This window comes from Daphnia pulicaria, chromosome 11 (genome assembly GCF_021234035.1).
Source record: "Daphnia pulicaria isolate SC F1-1A chromosome 11, SC_F0-13Bv2, whole genome shotgun sequence".
Classification (NCBI taxonomy): domain Eukaryota; kingdom Metazoa; phylum Arthropoda; class Branchiopoda; order Diplostraca; family Daphniidae; genus Daphnia; species Daphnia pulicaria.
In genome coordinates this window covers 2,543,589-2,553,295 of record NC_060923.1, presented here as the reverse complement: position 1 = coordinate 2,553,295, position 9,707 = coordinate 2,543,589, and the positions used below count along the sequence as shown (strand labels likewise).

The 9,707-nt window shown below is 44.6% G+C and overlaps 4 protein-coding genes across 7 annotated transcripts; 3 read left to right on the top strand and 1 right to left on the bottom strand.

The window, feature by feature from the left end:
• Nucleotides 1-67: 67 nt before the first annotated feature.
• LOC124315622 (39S ribosomal protein L50, mitochondrial-like) lies at nt 68-894 on the top strand. The gene is made up of 3 exons (XM_046781411.1): nt 68-224; nt 288-540; nt 604-894. Exons 1-3 carry the CDS (start codon nt 150-152, stop codon nt 837-839), a joined length of 564 nt encoding a protein of 187 aa, XP_046637367.1. The 5' UTR covers nt 68-149; the 3' UTR covers nt 840-894.
• A 28-nt stretch (nt 895-922) lies between these two features.
• On the bottom strand, nt 923-2,876 carry LOC124315454 (protein YIF1B-like). 4 transcript variants are annotated; one of them, XM_046781133.1, is made up of 6 exons: nt 2,749-2,814; nt 2,429-2,632; nt 1,855-2,317; nt 1,493-1,785; nt 1,331-1,421; nt 923-1,263 (listed from the first exon to the last, which is right to left on the bottom strand). In XM_046781133.1, exons 3-6 carry the CDS (start codon nt 2,296-2,298, stop codon nt 1,090-1,092), a joined length of 1,002 nt encoding a protein of 333 aa, XP_046637089.1. In that variant the 5' UTR covers nt 2,299-2,317; nt 2,429-2,632; nt 2,749-2,814; the 3' UTR covers nt 923-1,089. The 4 variants fall into 4 exon arrangements, with proteins under 4 accessions (XP_046637089.1, XP_046637090.1, XP_046637091.1 ...); XM_046781134.1 differs by having other exon boundaries at nt 2,732-2,763; XM_046781135.1 differs by lacking the exon at nt 2,429-2,632 and having other exon boundaries at nt 2,749-2,876.
• Nucleotides 2,877-3,301: 425 nt separating this feature from the next.
• LOC124315436 lies at nt 3,302-5,712 on the top strand. The gene is made up of 5 exons (XM_046781111.1): nt 3,302-3,987; nt 4,061-4,251; nt 4,312-4,441; nt 4,528-4,671; nt 4,770-5,712. Exons 1-5 carry the CDS (start codon nt 3,588-3,590, stop codon nt 4,940-4,942), a joined length of 1,038 nt encoding a protein of 345 aa, XP_046637067.1. The 5' UTR covers nt 3,302-3,587; the 3' UTR covers nt 4,943-5,712.
• A 260-nt stretch (nt 5,713-5,972) lies between these two features.
• Nucleotides 5,973-9,237, top strand: LOC124315167 (testin-like). Its single transcript, XM_046780635.1, has 6 exons — nt 5,973-6,541; nt 6,626-6,714; nt 6,778-7,203; nt 7,281-8,448; nt 8,517-8,780; nt 8,856-9,237. The coding sequence occupies exons 1-6, from the start codon at nt 6,491-6,493 to the stop codon at nt 9,069-9,071; spliced, it is 2,214 nt and encodes a 737-aa protein (XP_046636591.1). The 5' UTR covers nt 5,973-6,490; the 3' UTR covers nt 9,072-9,237.
• Nucleotides 9,238-9,707: the final 470 nt, after the last annotated feature.

Genomic DNA, 9,707 nt, shown 5'->3' with positions numbered 1-9,707 from the left:
AGTCAAATATATTCACAAGCAATGTTTAAGTAACGCAGAATTGGAAAGCCTTTTTGAAAAAATACGACATTTCCTTCTTCTCTTCGGTGGGAATTGAATCGTGACAAAAAGCCGGTAACGTTAAAAAAGGTGTCGTCCATTCTCGCTAGATGGCTACCACATGTTATTTTCTTCAACATCTTATTCCTAGTTCAGCCAACAGCATGGCTTGTGGATTATATCAGGTTGGTATTCGTAACTTAAACCGTTATTATTATTTGATTTGTACATGAACTTTGATTTTACAGGCAAGACGCTTTGCGTCAACTATAGAATCCATCGCAAAGTCTTTGAAGGACAGAAGTTATCTGCGCCCTCATAAACCTTACACCCCTCCGGAGGACGCCGAAAAGAAACTCGATGGCATTTTTGAAAGCCAATTGGGCTCAAATTCAGCACAATTAAGTAATGGCCGCATCAAGTTTAAAGTGCTTACGGCCTGCTTCAAGGAATTTAATCATGGAGTGCCTAATTCAAAACTACACGAAATTCTAACCACAGGTAAGCTAGAAACAGAAATCAGACTAGTGTTTAGGTATTTAACCATGTTTTGCTTCTATTTAGATGACATCAGAGACTTTTACCTGCAAGAAATTGATACTAGAGTGCCACTAGACAAATTCAAGTCCATTGAGCTCCCACCCAATGTCTCAATCCAGTATGATTATCACCGTTTCCATCCAGACACAGACACCATGCATGGTGGCATAAGTGCTTTCCCCAGGCGGTCTACCATAGTCACTGGATTGAAATACAAGAAGAAGTATGCTGGCTACAATTATAAACCTATATGGCATTGAATGAAAATTACTGTACAACTTTTATAGTCAAATAATAAAATGAAAAATATCCCAATTTTTATTACAAGCCAATTAAAGAGTAGTAAAGAATGAACTTTTGAGTTTATTTGAAATTTTGCAAAGCACATTGCATTCAGAATATAGTCTTGGCAAAAATTTTATAACATCTGAAAACGAAAATACGCTGGGAGAAGAGTGTTCAATCAGATGAAACGGAAGCGCTCCACTTAGATTCTACTGTCAAAACACCTTAAGGGCGTGCAATCTGTCGAGTCAGCCACCACATCATCAACGGCTGCAAACCTCCCATGAAAAGCAAAAGATAAGTCCGTCGTTTAGAACCTTCCCCGGTGAAGCTAGTATTCTGTTCTCCGTAGGAATCATGGGACGACTCTGGTAGTATTTGAACCTTCAAAGAACGAATCTGTGGTCCCAATAAAACAATTGTTTTAATGTATCGTATTCAACTTTATTAGAAAATAAATAATTACCAGGAAGAACATTGTGGCTGCGCTTACGTATATTAGAGCTAGATGGTATGCTGACGGCATAATGAAGCTAGCAATAACTGCAACTATCATTCTGTGGGGAAAAAAAAAAACACATTTTTGTACAGAGGGTTGTAAAATTTGCAAACAAAAATTAAATCATACCCGACGTATTTGTAGGACGAAAACGCCAAAATGTCGAAAGAAGTCAATTTCGTTTGGATATTCATGATATAAAGTGTCACCCAAATTGCCAGTACTTCAATAAAGGCCCACACAAGCGCTGTGCTAGCTTGGATGCCCAATCCTTCCGGGCTGAAACGCTCTTGAATTCCGAGTGACACTCCGCCGATAAGTAAATACGTCACGAATGCCATCGCAGGGATGTAGAGGTCCGGTGCATTTAATTCATACCTGGGCTGAACGGGTTCGTCTGGATTATATTTGACAGACCAATCCTGAAGACCATGAGGGAACAAATATTAAGTTTGTTATTCATCAAGAAACAATTAAATTCTGTAACTCACTCTGTGTGTAAAGGGGAAGAGAAGAAGAGCCAATTTTTTGGCGACGTACGCCGTGTCCACTGAAAAGTAGTACTTTATTCTAGAAGTAGCGACATATTTGTTGAGCTCCCGGTCTAGGGCCTCTTTGCCTTGTCCCACTAGGCTCTGGCCATATTGCATTGCCATGTTGGCCATGACAGGGTTTTGCAAAAACTGGGCAGGCATAAAGTTGGTTTGATCGCTGCCACCACCACCCATTGGCATAAATGGCATTCCTTGTTGAGGGTAGTAGCCAGGAGACATTGGAGCCTGGGCAGCAGGATTGTACATGCCAGCGGGAGGACCAGCCATGTACATGGATGGATCTTGATGAGATTGGGCATTAGGTGGTGGATAACCATACTGTGGGTAGGGCATTGCAGCTCCTTGATCCTGCATTTCAGCTGCTCGTCTTGCTTTCCTCATGATAGGTTTTGATGATGATCTGCACAGACACAAATTTATTAGATAAAAAGCTTATTCAAATTCTAAAGTTGTTGTGCCTTAGAGTTTTACTATTATTGAACCATGTTTCACAAAATGATGCAGGACTTACATCTATTGATAAAACTGGTGGGGTCTTTGACAGGACTTTGTGATTTTTCTACTACAAATGTGTGAGGAGGAGCAGAATCACTTATCAAATGATGACATAAACAGACTGTGCCCTCACGAAACTTATCCAAACATTGGTTTGAAGGCCTAACGATTACGTGTCAGAAGGAGTTTTCACGAATTTGTTTTCCTTGGTTATAGAGCCCTGATAAATGCATAAAAACAGTGTCGATAGATCGTGGTCTTCACATGGCCATGCAAAAGTATAAAAATAGATACAAGCAAATGACATAAAAAGGGATACTTTGCTTGAATTCTCACCCGAAATTGCCAACCGGTTCTCTTCCAAATCACCAAAAAAAACTCAACAACTTCTTGATTTAGTATTGCCTCATTTTGCCGAAGTGGCGCTACTAATTTATTGGATTGCGCATGTCGGACAGCGGATTTTTTAATTCCCTATCCGAAATCCAGATCAGGGAGTCAGTAATTGAAGTGAAAGTAAACAAATTAATACAATAAAATATCCAATGACTCGCTGTACATGTAAAGTTTAAAATGGAGGTCAAAGTTGTTGTAGGTACTGAAAACACAGTAACCCCACCACACCCAGCCACTCCTACTGTTTTCTCAGTATTCTGTACGTGTATTACCGAGTAACATGAGATTTAGTTTAAAGTAAAATGTATTGGGTTTTACCATTTTAACAAGCTATATCTATTTCATTTCCTAATTATGATCGAGACGATATCCCGCCAAACCTTTTTTTGAAAAAGTAGACGAAACGGCGTTGCCATCTAGCGAGTATCTGTCTGTCTAAAAACGGTATTGCCATCTAGCGAGTGTCTGTCTATCTAAATCCAAAGTTGATCTAAAAATGTTTGACAGTGACAGCTTGTTCAATGGATTAGTCTGGCGTGCAGTGCATATATTTTGTTTGCCCGTAGTACAATACTTGGTGCGTGACTAGGTGATTCCTGCGTTGTGTTTTATGTTGCGTCTTTGTGATCAAACATATATCCGATTTTCGATTGAAATCACAGCACCTACAATTGCTCGTGTTTCAATGTAAATCACACACTGAAGGGCGATAGAAACTATGGAATTGCTGACCTACTGATGGATCCACACAACGGACACATTGTCTTAATTCCGCTAAGATGATCCCAGTTTACTCTTCATTTCTTAAAATGGCCATTGCACCATTTTATTTGCTCCTTTTGTGGTTCAATATCAGTTGTGGATCTCAAGTTGATGATGTGTCGGTGGCCCATGTCTATGCAGACATTGGATCTAATGTGTCTTTACCCTGCCTACCACAGAGTCTCAGATCAAACACAGAGGTTTACACCCCTGCCGTTGGTGAGAACTCTCTTTTGCTCTGGATCAGAGAGGGCAAAACCCTTCAGCACAGCAAGGTTGAAGAAAACGGGATCCTCACATTGACCAAAATCACCAGGGCAGACTCTGGTGTCTACACCTGTCAGGCAGAAGAGTCTTTCGGTTACTCTGAAAGGACTTTCACCAGAAATGTGGCTCAAGTGGAGCTCCACATCAAAAGTATGTTGATCCCACACACAAGTTGTTCTTGGAAATGGCATGTAGTAACCACAAAATTTGTAATTTTTTTCAGCAACACCCCCACCTCCAGCTTATTTGACAGTCTACCCATCATCAGTGTTAGCTCTAGTCACGTGGAAACTCAACAGCACTGGAGGTTACCCAATCAAATCTGTCTCTGTCATTTACCAAGAAGTCACAGATGATGATTGGAACAATCCAGCTTGGCATCGAACATATCCTGAAGAACTAAAGCCATCAATTGTAAATTATATAATTATCCCCTTGATTTTAACAAAATGATTGATTCATTTTTAATTGCAGACCCAAGTGGAGATTTACAAGCTGCACCCAAATACGACCTACAAATTCAGAGTATGGGCAATCAATAAACTAGGCCCAGGGGATTATGCAGAAGTCATGGCAACTACCAAAGACACCCTTGACAATCAAGGTATTAACCAGCTTTGCACACATTCTTCTCGACGAACAAGCCGCCCAAAATAATACCCCCCACGTTTGTTTGTTTCTCCATTCAAGTTCATGGGAGTTTGACATCGACCTATGGGCGTATCCAGTCAAGCCCTTGGATCCTCACCCTGTCAGTGTTGGTCGGTTCGGTCGGATTCACCGTCCTCGTCTTGGCTTTCTTTATGCTTCAAAATCGGAGAATTTGTTCGAGAAGTAAGTGCCTGACCTCTTCAGCCAGATGAACTTTGTTGATGTGAGGTCACGCCCATATTTACTATCTCTGCTCGTATTTGTTTTGTGTCAAATAACAGGAAGGATGTATGATTCATCTGATGATATGGAACTAGTGACCAACATCATCGTGAACCCAAACTACCAGGCGGAGAGTGACCGCACCCTTTTGACCAACGAAGGCCACAACGACCGTCAAGCTCTTTTGACATGTAACTTCATGGTCCCTCGTCGCCCGGCTGTTTGTTTGTGAAATGATATAACTCCCCAAAAAACCCTTTTATAAATAGTACAGCTCTCTCTCTCTATTTCCCGACACCACACCACAATTTGTTTTTTTCCATTTCGCAATCCGATGGCTTCCCCACCATGTTGTTGTATCCACTCGAATGAATTGACACACACACACACACACGCATCGTCAGCCATGTAGAAAATCGCCAAATTCACTCCGGCGTGTTTGATTTATCACCGTTCTCTCCACATACTAACAAAAACTCGTTACAACTCCCCTCCCCCTACTCCAAACGTATGGCTCTGTTAATTAAAATACTCTCAGCTAACTTTTAAATCGATCCGATCGCCTTTATTTCGATAAAAGATTGTCGTCCCCGCACTCGCTTCATTGAAGATATTTTGCACTTCTAGTCGACTCCCGTCTCGTCCTCTCTATCTCTCCAATTTTCACTTATATTATTATCCTAAAAATAAATCGCAATTGTATTTGAAAGAAAATAACGGCCTTTGATGTATTGAACCGTGCATCGTCCACCCCCGCGTAAAAAAAAAAGAAAAAACGTGACAGGAACAAAAAAAATTCGGGAAAAAAATAATACCGTTCGTGTATATTTTAGCTCCTTTTTGTTCTGTAGATGGAAACACATTTTCTCGTGCACTCTGCGCCCCATTATATATTTGACACGTTATTCGTGGCCCTGACTGTAGATTATTCTTTTTGTGCGGGAATTTCAAATAATGATATCCGAATAAAGTGAAGAAATAAACCTGGAATGTTGTCACTAATGGCTAATACTTTTTCGGGTTGGAATTGAAATGAGAGCGAGGCTGTCACGAACAACTTTATTTTTCTACAATGGCGTCAAGTGGCGAGCTGGAAAAGAATCCTGGGCGATGATGTCATCGCTCACAGATTTCACCCTGCGGCTTTGTGACGTCATCATTTCCTCGGTATTCCCCCACATCACTTTCATATTAACGATTCTGACGAAATGTGATAAGAGACCCTCGACTAAATCTCTCTAGCAAAAATAGGCGGTTCAATCAGAGTGGCAACGCCCACCAGTACAAGATTCCCCGCGGGACCGGATCTTGCACATCCGCTAGATGTCGTGAGTCGGCGTTGCCTTTCTCGGACGAGCGACTATCCCACATCCGCCGCCGCTTTATTCCACCAGGGAAAAGAAAAAAAAAGAGCCCCACCTCCCCCTTTTCAAAACCATCTGTCTCTCTCCTCTATTGCCAGCCGATCTATTCAGTCCCGCTCAAGTGAGCACATCGCAAAGTACACTACGTCGTCTCCACACACACACAAAGCCTCCCGCGCCTCTCTGACGCATTGATTCCCCCATCCTCCTGGAGTTCTTGTGTGTGAGTTCGTCTGCCGAATAAATAAATCGGTGGAAAACGTGTCATCTGACGACGACAAAAATTAGCCTCAGCGATTAGATCTGTCAGACGACTGATAACACACGTTGTTGGAGCGATCCAGAGATAAAGGGGCTGATTACGCGTATACCTTTTGTGTGTGTGTCTGCAGTTGGTTCCATCAGTGGCTGAGACAATGGCCGTCCCAGGAATGAATCTCTTGAACCTGGAAAATAAAACCAGACAGGTTAGTCGAGTTTCTTTTTCAAACCTTTTTTCCTTTGTTTTTGTTGAATGACTCACCACGATGCTCTTTTGTTTTTCTGGGTAGCAATCGAAAATCGCCCACGAACAAGGCGCTGGATCGCAATGCACCAAATGCGGGCCAAAATGTCCAGGGCTGGATTTACATTTCTGGAGGTAAATTTTCGGATCGAAATTTAAATTGATAATTGAATTAATAATTGAATTTTACAAAATTAGGAAAGTTTGTCGTCACTGTCGTTGCGGTAAGGAGATCCACAATGTGGTGGATGAGGATCCGTCGATCCGATTGATCCGGTTACTGGCCGTCACTCCATTCCAAGCTAAAATAGACTTGGAGCTCCAACAACAACAAGGCGGAGATGGTCTCGCCAGCAGCAACCGACCGTCCAAATTGGATTTCAATAGTCCCGCCAGGGGATCGGCTGTCACTTTGGATGCCCCGGCCAGTCCGCTGGATTGGGTCCCACCGACCGACGACTCTCAATTGGCCATCAAATACATGGAACAACTTCCGCTGGCTAAGCAGCCCATTACGGGCAGTCAGGCGGCCGTCGACCGCAAAAGGGCCCTCGACCGACAATTACCGTCGCACGACCTCGATCCGGAACAATGTTCCAACCTATCCGCCAACGAGAAGCGAAAGTAATTCGCCTTTTAAAATAATTAAAATTTAAAATTTAAAAAGAAAAGTTGATTAATGACCTGAATTCTTCCGACAGGATGGAAGAGTATGTCAAGAACGTCAAGCAACACGTAGTGGGTCAAGGGCTGATCCAGGAATGTCCACCGAGACCATCGGGGAAACTGCCGCCTCCGCCGCCGCAACTCGACCGCATCCTGGGCGAGAAAGTCAACACTTTGAGTTTGCAGGAATCCGCCAATGCCAAACGGCCCATTCTTCCGGCCTTCGTCACGGCCAAGCCGTTCGCCATCAAAGCGGATGCTCCGTCGGCGCAACAGATCAAGCGGATGTCGGCCAAACCCCACGCCGGAATGAGTTCCGAATTCGGCGATTTACCTCCTCCGCCGCCGGATATGCTGCTGATGGATGCGTCCTATCCAGCTCCGGCTGCTGCTCCCGAAACTCCTCCTCCGCCGCCTCCGCCGCCTCAACTGGTGGTGGATGAACTGCTGGTGGAGGAATCCAGCCACAACAAGCGACAGGATCCAGTCAGGGAATTTTTCGATTTCCTGGACGAGCAGGAAGGCAAGAAATTGCCGGGCAAATTGAAATCGCCGTTTTTGCACCAGGCGGCCGCTTCCGGCACGTTCAACGCGACAGCCAAACCGTTTGGAGCGTCGCCTGGAACGTCGCCCAATTTGAATCAACGAAATCCTAATACGAAAGTTGGACTGGCAGCCCCCGTTGCGGTCGCTGGAACGGGAAGTCGCGGTTCCTCACCGAGATTAGGAGAACGGGCGCCGCCTGGCGTCTCGGCACCCACTGGAAGATTACCAAACAACAACAACAACAACGGCAGCCGTCAGTTGTTGACGACCGATTTCGATTACTTCCCGGAAGAGCAAGTGGCGAAATCCCAAAACAACAACAATCCAGTTGTTCCTATCATACAAAACCAAAGCAGCAGCAGCAACAACAACAACAACAATCAATCGCCGTTGTCTAATCGGCGCCCGTCCGCCCATTCCCATCCGTGCGGATCCGATAATAACAAATACGTGACTGCCCAAATACCTGCAGCAGGAGGACCCATCCAGCAGCAGCAGCAACAGGAAGTGTTCCAGGATCCTGAAGGACTGGTAGGAGCCTGGTCCTGTCGCAAATGTACCCAGCCGATTGAACCCGGAACGGTTGCCATTTTCGCCGAGAGAGCCGGAAGCGACAAGTGTTGGCATCCGCAATGTTTCGTCTGCTCCATCTGCCACGTAAGTTCTATTCCCTGTTAGATTCTCAAAACGGCTCCTAGATGTCTCTGTCTTGCCGGACGAAATAGGAAATGCTGGCGGATTTGATTTACTTTTTCGTCGACGACGACGTCTTCTGCGGCCGTCACTACGCCGAGCAGATGAAGATCCCGCGGTGCAAGGCCTGCGACGAGTTGATTTTCGCCCCGGAATACACCAGCGCCGAAGGGGCCAGCTGGCACATGGATCACTTTTGCTGCTGGATCTGTGACACGCCCCTGGCCGGACACCAGTACACGCCGATCGAGGGCCAGCCGCACTGTCTCGACTGTTACCAAAAGAAATACGGAAAGGTACTACTTAAACCCTCGCCACTATATGAAATGATTACAATTTAATTAACTTACGTTACCCGGAAAAAAAAACAGGATTGTTACGAGTGCCACAGGCCGATCCGTGCGGAAGAAACGCGAGTCAGTCACGGCGAAATGAACTGGCACAACACGGCCAGCTGCTTCAAGTGTCGCCAATGTCAAGTGTCGATGATGAATCGTCAATTCATTTTGAAGAACGGGCAGATTTACTGTTCCAGGGAATGCGTCGTCCAGAACGCACAATGTCAGGCCCAGCCGATCCTAGTCTGAACAAAAGAAAAGAAAAAAGAAATTCCTATGAAAAACATTTCAAATTCAGTTTTCCGAGTAATTAATAATCTCTGAAAAATTGTTTCGGTTCATTCCAATGTGCACAAAAAACTTATTCCTCCGCTTAATGGACTGGTTACATCAAAGAATATACGGAATTGGATTTTCGCTGAGGGCCAATCAATCATAGAGCAGACCGGACAAAGAGGTTTTTGTTGTTGTTGTTGCAGACGGGCAGTCAATGAGGAGGGGTCTGGGCCCTGTGGTCAATTGGTGCCGAGAATATTGGGCCAATCAGGTTATCTCGTCACTCCAGTCAGAGCGGCACACCGCCGGCCATTCACTGACGTTACGCAAGTGGTGGGGCAGGGGTCTCATGGCAACAACAACAAGAGGTCCAATTGAGAGCAGAAATCATGTCAGTAGCAAAAGAGCCGATCCTTTTGTATTAGCAATTAGGATTCCCCCCTCTTGACTCGGTCTCTGTGATCCGCCATCGCATCCATCGTGCCCTTTTTAAATAATGATGGGGTGGGGGTTGGATCCTGATGGGAAATCCGCCTACCTACACGAAGGAGCCTGGGAGGAGAAAAGAAAAAGTTTTATTCCATTTTCATCATTCTTAATCAGTGTCGG